General features: G+C 35.6%; 1 protein-coding gene across 2 annotated transcripts in view; it reads left to right on the top strand.

Annotated features, from left to right (window-relative positions):
• The first annotated feature begins 330 nt into the window (after nucleotides 1-330).
• grsm (granny smith) overlaps nucleotides 331-18529 on the top strand; it is a 38499-nt gene continuing 20300 nt past the window's right edge. Inside the window, exons 1-6 of one of the 2 annotated variants that reach the window (XM_036357781.2) lie at nucleotides 331-537; nucleotides 1477-1502; nucleotides 1583-1633; nucleotides 3298-4328; nucleotides 4403-4559; nucleotides 17560-17736. In XM_036357781.2, the coding sequence (XP_036213674.2) occupies nucleotides 411-537; nucleotides 1477-1502; nucleotides 1583-1633; nucleotides 3298-4328; nucleotides 4403-4559; nucleotides 17560-17736 (1569 nt within the window). In that variant the 5' untranslated portion in view covers nucleotides 331-410. The remainder of the gene's footprint in view (nucleotides 538-1476; nucleotides 1503-1582; nucleotides 1634-3297; nucleotides 4329-4402; nucleotides 4560-17559; nucleotides 17737-18529) is intronic. The other variant, XM_036357782.2, reaches the window with a different exon arrangement.

Raw genomic sequence — 18529 nt, 5'->3', positions numbered from 1 at the left:
GGAAATGAAAACGTTGGAGCAGTCAAATGGTTTTCAATTTGACATTTTTCATTGTTGGCATTCTGTGGGTGTGTTCAATGAAGAATACGTTGCTCGATTAATCATAAGTCAGCCAAACCTATAAAATGATTTTCCAAGGTTAAAAACAATAATTAATATATTAAAAACAAAAATTAGACCTTATTAACTCTATGATCTGCTAATGTGTATATTAAAAAAAAATCTATTAAATCGTCATTTTGCTGAACTGTACCTCTTGCTAATCTGGTAACTCCTTTTTTGGCAAATAAAAGCAAACTACAAATGTCAGGGTGAGATGTAAAAATGCTCCAAAACTATTTTGGATTGACAACTTCGCCACTTTGGCGCCGGTAGCTTAATTGCACATTTTCGCATTACCTTCAAAATTAATGCACATAGTGAAATCATTGAAAATAGCGAAGGGTGCGATATTTAATTGCCCAGAAAGTTTAACTGTAACTGTTTTGCGTACTGCCACAACATTAGAAAATTCTTCAGCGTGTCATCATAAAAAAGGTGAGATACAAAGGATCGCATATCCAAATATTTTTAATATCGACGAAAAAAATATGCATATAACTTTATAAATCAAATTTTCATACTGCATAAATCTGTAAACTTGTGATTGCTGCCAATCGCATATTTAGAATCTTAGTTAACAACAATTTGACGGCAACAGAGTATAATGGAAAATGCCAATATGTATTTATTTGCTGACAAACTAACCACATTAGTATAAGCTGATTTAGTTGCATCCACTCTCATCACAATGCATTATTATATTCAAATTACCTACCGGATTTCCAATTTATATATGTGTGGCTTGAGTTTCTGTAAATTTTCTCAAGGTCATTAGAATTGGCAAGTAAAAGGGAAGTCATTGCTTTTTTAGACGGAAAATAGAAACTAATTTCTGATAATAAAGATGCCTTACTAACGCAATTGGCTTATAATTAATTCCTTTTGGTGATACGTCAATCTTTTGATGATTTATCATCATCTAGTAACATCTGCACAATATTTGATGATAAGAATAAACACGGGTCTGCCCAATTAGGCTGCTTATGATCACTAAATTAGTGTGAAAGCATTTTAATTTGAATCAATATTGAAACCTATATAAAGTAATATATAGGATAAAATTAAATTTGTATGTATATGTGGGCAAATGTTTTGTTATTAATCGAACTGGAGTTCTCGTTTTAATCGATTTTTTAGTTCAATTAATGGTAATTACAATAAAGATACCATAGCTCCTTTGAATTAGGTCAGTTTCACTGTACCGTCTTATCTTTTTTGTGCAAGCACTCGCAATCGTTCTCATAGCTTGCGTTAATTCCGTTGATAAGCGCTAATTTATTGTTTATACATTTTTCTACACTACCTTTTATTCCATTTTCATTTGCAAAACATGATCATGGCTCTCTGCAAAATTTTATAATTGATCGGTGGCAGTTGCGTTCATCAGCTGCGGTTATAAGGTATATTTTATGTTGAAATTAATTTTTATCGAATTTAATTAAATTGCGTTTTCTAATAAAAATAAACATACGTAATATAGAAAATGCAACCAGAAGAAGTTGACTGTGGAGCGAGGCGAGTTGAGTCCCATGTAAGTTTACACCAAATCGTAGTACAGATGCAGATTTGCTTACAAATTTATGTATGTAGATCGTAGTGGTTTCCAGTTTAAAAAAATGATTAGTCACATTTACATGTTTACAGAAATTGAAGATATACATACATTGTATATATCAAGGTGGGTCAAAAAACGAATGTTTTTTTTGCTTGGTTCTCGGAAAGATTGGTTGATAGCACCTTTATGAACTCTTAAATGTAACGGTTAGGTCTTTCGCTTTACATTTTTCTATTTTTTTTCTTGTTATCAGATAGAAAAATTGATATCTCGCTTCTAACTACTTAAAAATATCTAGTTTTACCGATTTTGTATGTGTATACATAAAACTGAGTGCTCTACAAAATGGTAGAGCAGTAAATTTCCTAAATCAAATCTATGAACTTTGCAATTTAACACGTTCACGCCGGCTCCGATTTTCATTTTACTCGCCCAACGGCGGCACACAAATCTATGTCGCGCTTCATCTGGCGGCGCGCATTTCTCGCGTGTTCAGACTTGCACGCGCGTGTTGTTTCCTCAGTAGTACATTGAGTGCTTACTTTGCAAATTGTGTGACTCGTGCCGTTTTTTATATCCTGACCACAGATACAGGTAATACACGCCGCCCGATGAGGCGGTCTAGCACGAGCACCAGTGGTACGCGCCGGCGTGAACGTGCTTTCTCCATGAGTTATAAAATTCAAAAGAAAACACAAATTTGCCTTAAAATAGTCAAACTTCAAGCTGTAAGAGACCATAATAGTCCGTTTTATTAATTTTGTTAATGAATTTGAATTGAATTTATTTTTAAAAATTTAAAATAACATGATATAATCTAAATAATGTTAATAAAAATGAAACACCTGGACGAAAACGCCAAAAACACTAATTTACAACGAAAACCGTCAAATATGGTGGCGCGAAAATCATGGTAAGGGCATAGAAGTGATGTAGTCTCAGTCTGCTGATCTCAACCGTATAAAAAACCTCTGGACCGATATGAAAAATGGTAATACTGAACGAAAACGAACCAGTTCTCATGATTTGTGTCAGTTGTTAAAAGAGAAAAGGATTATCATTTGAATGTTGCCAGGATCTCATAGGCTTTTTCTAGGAGGTGTGATGCTCTGTTAAAGAAAAACTGCAGCTGTTTAATGAAATATTAATTATGTTAGCATTCTGTAAAGGATTGAAAAGTAACATAAAATACTTGGTATTTTTCATACTACATAAAATACTCCTATTTTTATGTGGAATTAGTTTTTCAGTTTATTTAAGGTAAATTATAATATACATTTTGCTGACGGTCAATTGAAAAATACGGACAATGAAAATATTAGTACATCATTAGTGAATAGGTTGTGCAAAATTTTGAGACAAAAAATATTTTCTATATTGACTGAAATATTCGTTTTGTTCTTATTGTTTCGGATTGTATGTGAAAATTTGTTAAATTATAGGGACAGTACTAAAACTAAATCGACAGAAAACTAGCCTTTGACTTTTCAGACTATAAACAAAACGTGCAAGGTATATTATTATCTATGTACATATAATGATAATTCTCAATGAAGATTTTACGAAACTCAAACAAATGTTTTGTTATTTATTATATAAATTACTTCTATTTAAAATATCTGCTTTTGATTATATTTTAGATGGCTGCTGATATAAAATTCAATAGTTCGCTAACAACTTGCGATCCTTACTACAAGCCCGTTCTCGTAATTGGTCAATTGCGGCACTTAAATTTGTTAAAGTTTTCAAATGTATCGTGTAAATTAGATTCACGTGTCGATGAGACTACTTTCAAGAATGCCATTGCTTGTTTACATCCTTCGCCTACGGATAAGTGTTCACTGTATTTGGATTGTGCCACTGTAGCGGCTGTGCCGCTTAAATGCTCCCGTCATAATACACCTTCGCGTTCGCACGCCATTACTCGTCTGGTTCGGACTCATATTATGCATGCCAACGAAGAGAGTGTTGTTATTGTGTGCGATCGTGATGATTTGTTTGCTAGTGCTTGTGCTGTAGCACGTGCTTTTCCACTGTATTCTAGAAAAACTAGTGGCGGCCAAAGTAAATCTGAAAATTATTCTCAAGATGAGGTTATGGACAATGATGAAAACTACGAGAGTGCTAGGCCCATAATAAATGTGGAATTCATTATAATTGAGAAGGATGGACAAGTTTGCGAAGAACCCTTAAACTCTACGGATATTTTATGCATTGAAGAGGTGGCGCGGGGTATTCGTTTAGCGGCACGTATAGTAGATATGCCTTGCAATGAAATGAACGTAAGCCATTTTGTGAGAGAAGCTGAAATCATAGCGAAAGAATTATGTATAAAGCCCACTGTTATACGTGGCGAAGAGTTGCGTGAACGAGGATTCGGTGGAATTTATGGTGTTGGCAAAGCAGCCGCTGTACCACCGGCATTGGTTGTTCTCTCTTATGAACCAAAAGGCGCCCAGGATATTATTGCTTTGGTGGGCAAAGGTATTGTTTATGATACTGGCGGGCTGAGCATTAAAGGTAAAACAGCTATGCCGGGTATGAAACGGGATTGTGGCGGTGCTGCGGCTATTTTGGGTGCCTTTTATGCAGCCATTAAATGTGGCTTTAAAGAAAATTTACATGCCGTTTTATGTTTGGCGGAGAATGCAGTGGGTCCCAATGCAACTCGGTAAATTTTTAATTAAATAAGTATTAATACAAATATTAAAAGCCACCAAAATGTTTCCGGTTGCTGATCCACAGTCCTGATGATGTTCACACTTTGTATTCTGGTCGTACTGTTGAAATTAACAACACTGATGCTGAGGGGCGCCTCGTATTGGCTGATGGTGTTAGTTACGCCCACAAGGATCTGAAAGCAAACATCATTCTAGATATGGCTACTTTAACCGGTGCTCAAGTAAGTACACCTCAATATAAATCATGATTTATAAATTTACTGCTTAAAAGACCTGTTCACTTATCAGAAGAATTTGCCTCCATTTATACAATGTTATTTACTTCAAAGCAAAATTTGGCAAAATAGTCCTTGTAATTAACACTTTTCATAGACTTTGTTTAAGTTCTATTTTATTGTTTGTTATGTATTTGATTTCTTTGTTTTGAAAATAGACGTTAGGATGGACCTGATGTATGTAGCAACAATGGTTAAGTACTTTAAAGCTACTTTGTATAATTTAGGGAATAATGATTATGTACAGGTTGGTTGAAAAGTTGGTTGGTCTCACCAAGAAATAGCCCTACTAGCTCCAAATTTTTTGTTCTCAAGTTGGTACATCTGTAGTGAGAACACATGCAAAGTTACAAGTAAACTAAGTTTCGTACCAAAAACAGTATTTTTTCATTTCGAGCGCAGAAACTTTTCAACCAACCGTTCCAAATATTCTGAACAATTTGGCTTCTGCAATAGATCGTGGTGCGCGTGTTAACCCTCGTAATTTCTCTGTTTTTTTTTTTTAATTTTAACGGCGTTCATACCCGCAATGTCATCATGTTGTGCGATGTATCAAATGAAAACATCGATTAATCCAAAATATCGACCACTATTCGATGCATCGGAATTAAGCGATGCAACTTACACACTAAAATAACATCCATATTTTGTACACCGATGCATATCGGTCATGACTAATTTTACCAATTTTTACACCACATGGAACCTCTCCGAGCTATCTTTCCTGCGAGTCTTAATGCTTTTGGCGTTTCTTTTTTTTTAGCGAACTATCCCACTTTTTGTAGATTTCAACATAACTTCTGTAAAACAAGAAAAAACGTTAACTTCGGTTGCACCATAAAAAGGTTCCTTAGAAGAACTTGATTCTGATCATTCAATTTGTATGGCAGCTATATGATATAGAAATCTGACCTGAACAATTTCTTCGGATAATACATTGTTGCCTTAAATAATAGTTCGCGCTTGATTTCGTGAATATACAGTGGCTCCATCGCATAATCGGACAAGAGTTTGTCTAATATTAATGTTCACTATACATAAAAACAAAAAAGCACAATGTGTTGTTTTTCGTTCTTATTTACACTTCATAACCCTATCCCACTCATCAATAAGAAAACAACAACAATCCCTTATAATAACTGTAAATTTTAGTAGAAAAACATAAATAACTCAATTTTCTGGACTCAACGAATAATCGGGCAAATCTCACTAGCAATGCAAAAAGTGCCGTTATTTTGTAAATGCACACTTCATAATCGTATTTTTGGTCTTATTCAGTAATTAAATTTATTTAGTGTTAGACTAGTTCAATTTTGAGAACTGTTTTTAAAATGGCTCCAAAAGAAAGGCAAACTTCGGTCGAAATAAGCCAACTAATAGTGAAATTAAGTGCGGGAATTTGTAGGAAGAAGCAAATCCACAGTCCATGATGTGATCAAGAGGGTCCATGATGAATTCAGATTGGCGAATAGAAGCAGAGAAGGTCAGGGCAAGATATTATCTGTGCGAGAAGAGCGTTCTATACTAAAGGAAGTCACAAAAGATCCTTCCAAATTGGCAAAAGAACTGCAAATTTCTTTAAAATTTCGAAATGCAAAAGATGTTTGCCTAAATACTGTTCGTAAAACGTTACACAAATACGATTACTATGGTAGAGTTGCAAGGAAAAAACCTATCATTAGCCTTCAAAATAAAAAGAAAAGGCTAAAATATGCTAAGGAGTATTTACTAAAATCAGAAGACTTTTGGAATCAGGTAGTTTTACATTATTTTACCTCAAAATACATTTATTTTGATAGTTTTCCCTTTTTCATTCACTGAGAAAAGCAAATTTAATTTGCATGGATCAGATGGCAAAATGTTTGAGTGGCGTAAACCAAATGCCGAATTTGATTATAAAAGTACAAAAGCCACTGTAAAGCACGGAGGAGGTTCTATCATGGTTTGGGGCTGCATATCAAGTGTGGAATAGGCAATTTGCATTTTATTGATAAATATAAAGTAAAATGGACAAATTTGGCTATCTCAATATTTTGAAGGAAAATTTTAAGCAAAGTGCGGAGTGGCTTTCTATCAAGACAACGACCACAAGCACACATCGGGCGTTGCAAAGCTTTGGTTGATACACAACTGTCCCAAACTATTTCAAACACCAGCGCAGAGTTCTGAGCTCAATGTAATCGAGTATTTGTGGGAGCAATTAGGTAGAAGAGTGTATCAGGAAAAGTATAACACCTTAGGTCAGCTAAAGGAGGTTTTATTTGAGCATAAAAATTGAATTGTTTTAGTATTTTTGTTTGAATTGACAGCTTATATTGAAAAAAATTTAAATTTTCTTTATCACTTAAGCGGGCGTCCATAAATTACGTGAGATGATTAAGGAGAGAGAGGGTCGACTCAAATCTCATCTACTCTCACGTTCGGGAGAGGGAGGGTCTCGACAAATATCATGCAATTTTTTTTCTGATTGAAAGAAAAAAAATTATATTATTTTGGTCCATTTAATCCAAATTGTATGTACAGCTTAAGATTTAATCTTAAGCGTCATCGTAATACGATTAAGATTATTCACTAATTCGTTCGAATTAATATCGAAAATAATTTCATTCAAACTTCGACGTTATACATCTACTGAATTTCATACCACCATATTTATTTTTTACCAAATAGCTCAATTTAGTCTGAATTTACGGTACAGTGTAGCCCGTCCTTTGTTTTCGCGCCACTGTCAGCCGAACTTGCGACTCGATGAACGAGATCGTATGAGCTGAGTGACAGTAACACACAGACAGGTTCTAACCTGCTTTGTTTATTCTTGTAATGGTTTTACTCGACTCAGTTCATGCTCTTATTATTTTAAAATGAGTTATCAAGATTTTTATAACGCATACGTCAAAAGATACGTCTATAAGACCAAGAAGTTCTGCCAGAACGATATGATAAAATTATGGAATACAGCGAAGCAAAAATTCCCGAAGAAAGAAGAGTTAACACATCACATTCAACATGAGATTGAATGGCTTCTCAGAGAAGCCACTAAGAGAAAAGTTCGGTCTACTTTAGCATTCCTTCAAAAGGTAGGTTAAATATATTTTTTCAAGATAATATTTTTTTTACATAAACTTCATTGCTACAATTAATAGCATAAAAAAACTGAAACATTGAAATTCTTGATAAAATATTCTAAAATCGTAAATATAAAATATTAGCGCGGCTATTTCCTTTAGTTCCAAGACAGCGCATAATTCTCCATAGACTGAAATAGAGTAGATATTCCTTTTTTTACTCACAGTAGTAAAAATTTAAGTATTCTATTGTTAAATTTTTATTACATTTATACCTCTCAGCAATATTGATTACTAGTCTTAACTAGTCGTAAATAAAAGGACGATGCAAATTGTTTTGGGGGGACAGAAAATTAAAAACAATACCTAACGTAATTTATGGACGCAGACGATATATAAGGTTGTCAAATATCCGCTTTTTTGCTCTTCATTTAATGCTTTATAAAAAGTGTTACAGTGATCGGATTTAGTTAAAATATACGCCGTTTTGTTCTATGATCTGTTTCCATCTAGACGGCAACTTCATAATACCTTCCTCGTAGAAGCCCACCTCCTTATTTGCGAAGAATTCGGACAGCCACTTTTCACAAGCCTCTTTTGAGTTCAACTTCACACCACCAAGGGCATTCGCCATGGACAGGAACAGGTGGTAATCACTCAGCTTGCTACGTCCGGGCTATATGGTGGATGCGATAAAACCTCCCATCCGAGCTCCCGTAGCTTCTGACGAGTCATCAACGAAGTGTGTGGTCTGGCGTTGTCCTGGTGGAACACTACACCCTTCCTGTTGGCCAATTCTGGACGCTTCTGGTCGATCGCCTGCTTCAAGCGGTCCAGTTGTTCGCAGTAGATGGTAGAATTAAGCGTCTGGCCATATGGGAGCAGCTCATAGTGGATGATTCCCTTCCAATCCCACCAAACACACAGCAAAACCTTCCTGGCCGTCAATCCCGGCTTGGCCACTGTTTGGGACGATTCACCGGCCTTCGACCACGACCGTTTTCGCTTGATATTGTCGTATGTGATCCATTTTTCGTCGCCAGTCACATTCCGCTTCAAGAATGGGACGAGTTCGTTCCGTTTCAGCAGCATATCGCAGGCGTTGATTCGGTCCAGAAGGTTTTTTTGCGTCAAATTATGCGGCACCCAAACATCAAACTTTTTTTTGTATCCAGCCTTCTGCAGATGGTTCAAAATGGTTTGGTGACTAACTCCCATCTCCTGGGCGATGTCACGAGATGCCATATGCCGGTCTAACTCGATGTATTCCATGATTTGATCGGTATTTGTCGTCATAGGTCTTCCGCCGGCTGGCTTATCCATGGTGTCGTTTTCACCGGCTCTGAATCGTCGAAACCATTCCTCCGCGGTTCGAAGTGATAGAGTACCATCCCCCAAAACACCATTAATCTCACGGAACGTTTCTCTAGCGAATTTCCCTTTAACGAAGGAAAACTTTAAAATAGCGCGAATTTCGGCGTTAGTGAACTCCATGCTTACACGTCTATAACTGTTGAACGCAATATCCAAACTAATCATGCATAGCGTTGTTTTGTAGGTTATGTCAAGACCTTTCAAATTATGTATAGTGTTGCCAGATACTCTGTAGCGCTTTGTACATAGCCGCGAAATTCAAAAGACAAAAAAGCGGAAGGGAGATATTTGACAACCTTATATGAAGTGTAAATAAAAGCCAAAAACAACACATTAAGCCTTTTTGGTTTCATGTATGGAGAACATTAGTATTAGGTAAACTCTTGTCCGAATATGCGATGGTACCTCGTCAAATAAAAAAGTTTTCCATGCAAGCATTTTACTTCGATCGTTCGTAATGGCAGGGCCTCGACCACTTTCCAAAAAGTTTTGAACCACATATAGCTCTACCTAGTGTGATTCTGTGCACCAAATTTAACTTTGGAAGTTTTATTAGTGACTTTGTTATGGTCTTTTATAATTTTTCGCTTAATTTTGTGCCCATCTGTACTGCCATCATCTACATCATGAAAATTATTTAAAACAAGTAAAAAAGTTAACTTCGGTTGCCCCGAAGTTAGAATACCCTTCACAAATATTGTAAAACAGTTTTCCTTACATGAACTTGACAAATGAGTAGCTTCTTGGGAAGAAAAGGACGTGTAAAAAATTTCAGGTCGATATTTCAAAAACAGGCACTAGTACGCATATATGTATACAGTCAGACGGACATGACTAAATCGACTGATGAGCTAAATCGACTCAGCTTATCATGCTGCTCATTTATACCATATATGTACCTATATTTCGTTCGCTATTCATTTTGTGGTTATTTCCTCCAAGGCATAATAATTATATTTAGAAATATAAAATAACAAATGGTAAACTACGTGTGAACGCTATTTCCAATGGAAAAATTCACAAATTTGTGTTTTCTTATCGTGAACTGCCCATAGGAAAAATCTCCAATATTCAAACATTTTCAAAAATTGAAATTGAAATTTTTTTAAAGCGAACGCATGAAATTTGTTCACAAAATTATTAGTTGGGAACAACTACCAATAAAATGTAAGCATGCTTTATTAACTATTTTTATACTCTCGCAACCTGTTGCTACAGAGTATAATAGTTTTGTTCATCTAACGGTTGTTTGTATCACCTAAAACTTATCGAGTTAGATATAGTGTTATGTATGTATAAATGATCAGGATGAAGAGACCAGTTGAATTCCGGGTGACTGTCTGTCCGTGACTAAAAATTGTCTAGATCGAACCAAAACTGTACAAGCCCCTAGGTACTGAATATGTGGACCCCAGTGCCTATATTCAACTTTTTACTGAAAATATCGGTCAATGTGAAAGATATATATTTCATATAATAAAACAAATAAATGAAACCTTCGAAAATAGTAAGTTCTGTGTCAAAAATGGGTTGAATCGGATCAATACTTCCTTTAATATAAAATTTTGCCAACACCTGAGGTAATTTACTGGCTTTGATCTTTGCAAGTTGCGAGAGTATAAAATGTTCGGTTACACCCGAACTTAGAACTTCATTACTTGTCTTAATTTTAAAAACTTTTTTATATGAACTAAGCCAATTAACAAAATACATTTGACGTGTTTGGTCAACAGTAAGGCCGAAAATCCTGATATAGGAAAGGGTTTTAAAAAAGAATACGAAGAGTGCTATATTTTGAATGAAGTTACATGATTCTTCCAATAGCAAGGGGCCACTTTAGATTCTCGAGTCACTACTCAACGTGGGGCCAGTCAAATATACCAATACATTCGAAAATTCTTATCTGCATAATTTAGGAGGATATGTACGATATACAATTAAAAATGTAAACACTCTTTTAAGCTAAAACAATCGCATAAATAACTTTATAAGTTTGTAACGAAGCTTTTTACTGCCCCTGCTTCTTGTGATTTGCTGAGGTATACTCGCCGTGTCCAGGGTTCGTTACAACCAATTTGTAAACTGTGGGGCTCTTATAAATCGTACTTTATTCAATTTCCAATAACAAAATGGTGTCTTCCGAGTTGTAGTGGCGTCACCCGATGATAGCGCTATGACAGAGTAGTGGCAGCGGGTGCGATGCCAAGCGTGGAGCAGGTCAGAGGATCGACTCACTACCCACTTCTCACGTGCCTGCCAGAGGATCGACTCACTGCGAGACATTCACTCCTTACCGCAGTAACGTCATCCGCCTTTCCACGCTTCCGTTGAAAAGCTTTATACGATAGCGTATTCTACTCTGCCGCGCTCTGGGGGTGCTAAGCGACTTAGGATGACTTATGTTTTAGGTCCTGTGGTGATGATGTCCGCCCGATACGTGCTACCACGACGCTTCTCCCGCAGCTCGTGTAGGCTTCGACGGCGGTTCTGCTGCAACCCGTGTAGGCCTCGCTACTTGTGTTCGCGGCTGCAGTCCGGTGCTGACTCCCTGATGATCGGCCTGCTTGCTTTCCGCCAAGCCTCCCCCTGCGGAGGGTAAGGGGTAAGAATTTACCCGCGGTAAGGCATGCCTGTCGTAAAAGGCGACTAAAAGCCAAATGCACTATGACTGTTAATTTATTTTGCCCAGAATATCAGCATAGTAAATGATGTCAGAAATAGTGCTATAATACTCAGCTTGAACTGATATTATAGACTTTAAATGAAATCCCAAATAAAAAGACATTTGAAGTTCAAGCGACAAATGTCACCAGTCATTGAGTAATGGGTAGCTCAACTGGCAGTAGTTTAGGCTACACAGTCTCACCGGAGACTTTCTGGTACCACGGGGAGCAGAAAGCCCTTGGACTTCGGTCCAATCTGCTCTTTGGGTTATGGCCCCTTTGGGGAGATTCGTGGTGGCTGTGGTTGAAACCTAAATGCAGGAAGAACTGAAAATTCAGCCTAACTGTTTTTTCAGTTCTAAAAAGAAGTTGCAAAAAGCAACTGGGTTCCGTACCCGAAAACGGAAGAGGTCGTATTATTTGGGGCGCTTATCAACGCATTGTATTGATACGTTGTGCTTTGGAGCACCGTGAGGTAAGGCCGTCGCCGGCAGGTACTCACGTAAATCAACAACGAAATTTCCGCCAAGCCGTGGGTTGCTTGCTCGCCCGTTCGCAACATGTTGCTTAAGAATGGCGTTTGTTGCTAGAAGTGCCTGTTGTATATGACAACTTGTATACTCGCAGTGTTGTATTTATTTAACAGGGTGCGTCTTCGTGTGTTGTGTGGGCTAAATTCCATATGGATATTTAGTTCTCACAAGTTTACAAAGATTTTATTTTTTAAATGCCACTAAAATAAAACAACTATATGTGACAGGTTACCAAAGTTCACAATAGCATATTCGAAATTCAAACATTTCACACGAAATTCGTGATACGAACCTGTCGGGGTTTGACACTTTTCCCTTCCAGAAGGAACATCATAAAGCTCTTCAATTTATGATTTTTAGCTTTTGCCTTTGTCGCGAAAAGACGCTTGTGGCCAAAGACATGTTCGGGGAGATGTAATGGATTATGCAATTTGAGACGATTGATGATTTTGTAGAACAAAGTTTGTAGTTTTTGCTCGTGACACATTTACATGTGTACGCATTAACTTATGTATGTAGGTTTGTGTTTGCATTATTTGTGTGGCAATGTCATACGTACATATGTAAGTATGTATGTACATATAGAGCAGTGCGCGCACATGTTATTATTGATAAGTGATAATATCGATTTTCAATGCGTGAAGGTGTACATGCATACATATCTGCATGATACATGCGTATGTATGCATTTGGTGTGAAGCTAATCGTCAAGTGTATGTCGAAACACCGTTACATCCAGAAAAACTGACTGTTTGGTGCGCTTTATGGGCTGGTGGAATCATTGGTTCGTACTTCAAAAACGATGATGGCCAGAACGTTACAGTCAATGGTGATCGGTATAGAGCCATGATTACTAACTTTTTCATTCCTGAATTGAACAACCATGATGTCCAGGAGCTGTGGTCTTGTGATTTAACACCGCTAGACTACTTTCTGTGGGGTTATGTAAAGTCATTGGTCTATGCACATAAGCCACAAACGCTTAACCATTTGGAAGACAACATTCGCCGTGTTATTGTCGATATACGGCCACAAATGTTGGAAAAAGTCATCGAAAATTCGACGTCCAGATTGTACTACATCCGAGCCAGCCGTGGCGGTCATATGCCAGAAATCATATTTAAAATATAATGCCACAAGATTATCTTTCGGATAAATAAAATTCATGTCAATCGAATAATCCATCGTTGTTTTATTGCAATTTAAAGTTCTATACCTCTAAAAACACCCTTTATTATCAAACATAAGAAATATATAAAAAGTAGGTCTAATTTGCATATTAACTACAAATATTACTTGGAACGGGCTTCGAGGAGGACTGAATCAAAAATTCCGTAACGAAAATAAACCTAACACTATTACAAAGTATGCTCAAAATGTTTGTATACTTTTAGGCGCATTTTCGGAAATCTCAAGCGGAACAAATCAATTGAAGAGACAGAAGGGTGATTCAAAAATAATAATATTTTAGATACAACTTTTTAATGGCAAATAAAAATATGGAACTTAATAGAAATTTAATTAATAAAAAACAAATTATTCAGTGTTCGGAGTCATATTATTAGTAACATTATTATTAAGCTATCGTCGCGAAAAGACGCTTGTAGGCAAACGCATGTTCGGGGAGTACTCGTAAAATTTGTGTGTAAAGTGTTTTAAATATGCATAGACAAAGTGCATGTAATTATACAGAAAGTGATGCAAAAATAGTGAAAGAAAATGAGCGAGTACTCTATATACATAGGTATATACATTTTATTTATAACACAAATGCAGCCGAAATTCAATAATCAAACTGCTAATATCGTTCTTTTTGTTCATTTTTTTGAATGAATAACCGTAAAGTGGGGCTATTTGGCACAATTTTATACAAGAATATTATCTAGAATGTTTCCTATTTAGGTAGCAAATACCTTTTAATTTTTTATTTACTTTTATTATTATTTAATACTCGGAGTTATAATATTAGTAACATTTCGGTAATAGCTACCTTATCTTTCGGTAAATAGCTACCTTATCTTTTGGAACAGTATCTCGTTTGAATTGAACAATACAATTAAAGTATGTATTTCATTTGGAGTATCAATGGTGATAAATTTTCACTTAACTGGGCTGGCAATTTCAACATCAACATCGCTGATAAAATCAGAGCGGTTGACAATTTTTCTATGGGACCACCATTCACGCTGTATTTTCCATCTATCCACTATTTAGAGGATCAAGTCTCAAACTTATGTTTCATATTTCTTATTTCAGTTACCATAAACCTATTATTTCAATGATAGAAATTCCTGAAATTCCTACATGTATTGTAAAATAATAAAAATAAATGCTATGCAATAGCTTTACCGCGGCAGTCCCCGAGTGCCACACGTATTTTTAATATATTTTAATATTAATATGTTTAAATATTAATATATTTAAATATTTTACATACAATATTTTTAACGTACAAAGATTTATTTTAAAAAATCTTAAGTATTAGTCTTAGAAAAAACAAATAACAGTTTATGTTTTCGATTGACTAAAATTTTACTTAAAGTTTCTATTTTTACGACATTGCATTGAGTCTACTAGATCCTAACAATAGTTCATAGGGATTTGAGCCCATTCCTCCTTGATCACTAACCAAAGTTGTGTTTTACATGTTGAATTTGCTACAATTCGTTTAATATTTCCCCATAAATTTTCGATTCAAATAATGTTTGGTGACTGCGCTGGTCAGGACATATTTTGATAAGCAAACAAAAACACCAAATTTGTTAAAATGTTTTGGCTCGTTGCCCTGTTAAAACGACGTTTTTATAGGGATTTCCCAGCTGACAAACAACAATATGTTTATATGGCTGATATTGGACCGACCATACCATAATGCTCAGATCAACATGTCATGACGGCTGACGGACATACTTTCTAGACCCTCATAATCCCACCCCAATCCCCAAAAATTGGTTTCATCAATCCAGAGCTTCTTCGTCAAAAGAGATACTTTTCGGGGACTCCTTTTTTTCAAATTGGTTTCAAATAGTGTTCTACGAATTGTAAAAGTACTAACAATATTATATAATTTCTTATAATTTTTGAGGATGTTGAGGGCTTGTTTATTACATATCGTATATTCTGTCTGTCCTCTTATATTGTTGTTTTTCATTTTCCCTCACGATTATCCGCCTTCTCATTGTATTTTATAGCACTTCATATACGAAACTGTGAGTTGTAAAGAATAGCTTGTTCTTTTTTTCATAAAATACAAACATGTGCCATTGAAAAGTAAGTCGAAGCAAAAATAACGGGATATTTAATTTTTATAATTTATAGTGTATTCTTTCTACTAAAATTATCAGGTTGTTTGATTGACAAGTCAATACATGTTAAGTTCTTTAAATCTACATATGAAGCTGTTGCACTAGTATTTTCACGATCAAAACTGTATTAATTAATTTTCATTTAAATGCTAAAACTCTTACAATTTCACTAATTGTTTCTACCTCTTCTCGCAACTAAATGCATTTGCTTTCCTTTTAATATATGGCAAACAACCGGTTGTATAATTCTCGCTTCCTTTTAACAATGTTATTCTTTCGTCATTTGTTGCTTTTGTATTCACCGACATTTATTGTATTTGCCCACGATTTTTTCTTATGCACTTTCAATTTGTCTTAATTCAATTTGAATGTTAGAGTTGCATACAACAAACGTAGTAGGACATTCATGTTCTTTGCCGTGGGGGAAAAGCACTTCACTTTTACACATACTTCTTAGTGCATAGCAAATATTCGTAATTTGCGACGCAACAGTTGCAGATAACAGACAACCATATGAATGTAGAAACATATGAGTATGGTGGTGGTGCATAAAATTTAAACTAGTTATCGAACTACTCGTAGAATAAAACAACGGAATCGATTAATTTTTAATAGACAATAAGTCTACTTAGCTTTTGACCAATAATTTGCTATATAAATATTTGTTAGGTTAATCAGAAGAGGTTCGGGAAACGAAAGGGCTCCTTTTGTTTTTATTATTAGTGTGACTATATACAATATTAGCCGGTAAGTGTTAGTTTTATGCTGTCACTGGTACGCTTATATGTATATTCGTATGAAAGTTTTCTTAAGAGAAACATCTTGGACCATATCTAAAATTGTGGAATGTGATGTAACACCTGCTTTGAACGTTCGTGTAAGCATTGGTAACTAATAGCTTTATACAGCTACCATTCACACCACACATGGGTCTACATAACCGGTTTCGGATTGGTATCCGACAAAAGACTGTCAACTCAGCAGCATTTCTAAAATTATATGGTGAATGTTGTTGTTGTTGTGGTTGTAGCGGCAGAATTCTCCCAAGTTGACAGTCCTTGGACGGATAAAAATCCGGGTCCGTTCCGGTTACGTGGTACCCGACTTTCGTTGGAACGGATTTTATGGTGAATGTTTATTGTCGCTGTAACAACAAAAGTTACATATGAAAATCTTCAAGAAATATCGAGAAAGTGGAAGACATTCTCCTTATACTGATGATAGAGTTATATTTTCTTTGATATGTGCTATCTCAGAGTAAACAAAAAATAATTTATTTAAACCAAAAAGCGATAAATGGTAAAAATGACTGAGTGCTAGCTTAGATTAGATGAATTATTAGGTCTGCGATCTGAAAATTATTGAGCCACCATTCACCATACTCCTTATTCGGATTTATGGATCCTGGGATCCAAGGAGTATATGCTTCTACTAAGTGCCTACATGTCATAGACGCGGCATTATTCTGATGAAATTTTGCCCACATTTATTAGATGCAGTGTGTATATTCGTCATTTTTACTTTGCGAAATACCTGTATTACGCAGTCCGTACTGAATTAATCATATGTAGTACAATTATTACTGTTGGAATGGTTTGAATATTGCAGGTGAACTTCATGTACGTACATTTTGAACCCACTCTCACTTGAATGACAGACGGTTTGTGTTTCTCTATTAAACATCATGCACTCGATTTCAAATGATTTTTGTTTTGCTGTGCTCTATATGTGGTCTGCGTACAAACTAAATGCCCAACAGCAGTAACTTTTTATTAGTTCTTCTTTCATTAACTTTAACAACTCGGTTTTTAGTTTCATTTATGAATAATTAGAATGGACATACACTTCCATAACTTCCTTAAAAATGAATAACATTAGGCGACAATGCATTGATTATATTTGTCGAATGTGGGCCAGTTTCATAAAGCTAGTTATTTAATTATGGTAAACTCATCGAATTATATAATTATGCGCTTATTAAATAAAAATATGATTTTTCCTTTCAGGGCATAGCAACAGGCAAACTGCACGGAGCCATACTCACCAACACGGAAGAATGGGAAACGAAAGCGTTGGAAGCTGGTCGTAGATCTGGTGATTTATTAGCGCCAATAGTTTACTTACCGGAATTGCATTTTTCGGAATTTGCGTCAGCTATAGCCGATATGAAGAACTCAGTTGCGGTAAGTAAGAGAAAGCATTGAATTTATTGCCGTCTAATTCAAACCATTGTCATTGATCAGCTTATATTTACGTGCACATTGGTAAATGCATATACAGGGTGGTACACATTGTGATTTCATTTTTAAAAATTCGGCAAAATTTAACTTTAATACAGTATTAATATCTTCGAAGGGAACCAATATTTTTATTATTTATGGTAAATTATTTTAGTCCTGTCCTCACAGGACACACAGTTTTTCAAGACCGGCGAAATCAGGATCTATCGTATTATTGGTATCATATTCAACTTGATTCGTGAGTGGATGGTTCATCTTACGTCGGCTCTTCACGGTGGCCCACTCAAACCTAGTAGTAGGCGTTTAATTTATGTGAAATTATAACAAAATTTAAAAGATCGTTGAAGTTAATATTTTCAAGTGCCGCCCAAAAAATTACATTATGGAGATGTCACTGTAGCGCTCGCCGTTAAACAGAATGGTTGTTTCTTGCAGTATTTTCTAATAAAAATTGTTAATCGAATACTCGTTTTGATAGTCTTCCTGGATAACATAGTCACCGAGAATAAAATGAGCTTAGCGAGAAAATATGATCTTTATAGGAAATCTTGCTACACATTTTCGGTCAAGATTTCCGGATTGGAGACATATAGTATCTGACTGAAAACACTACATGGACCACCTTGTAGTTCGTAAGGCTATCTATTTCTGTACAAAATATCTACTAAATCTAACTTTTGATTGAACGTTATTTCGTTGTTCGACTACAAAATCTGGTTGCCACTCTTTTTGAACT

This window comes from Bactrocera oleae, chromosome 2 (assembly GCF_042242935.1).
Source record: "Bactrocera oleae isolate idBacOlea1 chromosome 2, idBacOlea1, whole genome shotgun sequence".
In the NCBI taxonomy this organism is placed as follows: domain Eukaryota; kingdom Metazoa; phylum Arthropoda; class Insecta; order Diptera; family Tephritidae; genus Bactrocera; species Bactrocera oleae.
This window is presented reverse-complemented; position numbering and strand designations above follow the sequence as displayed.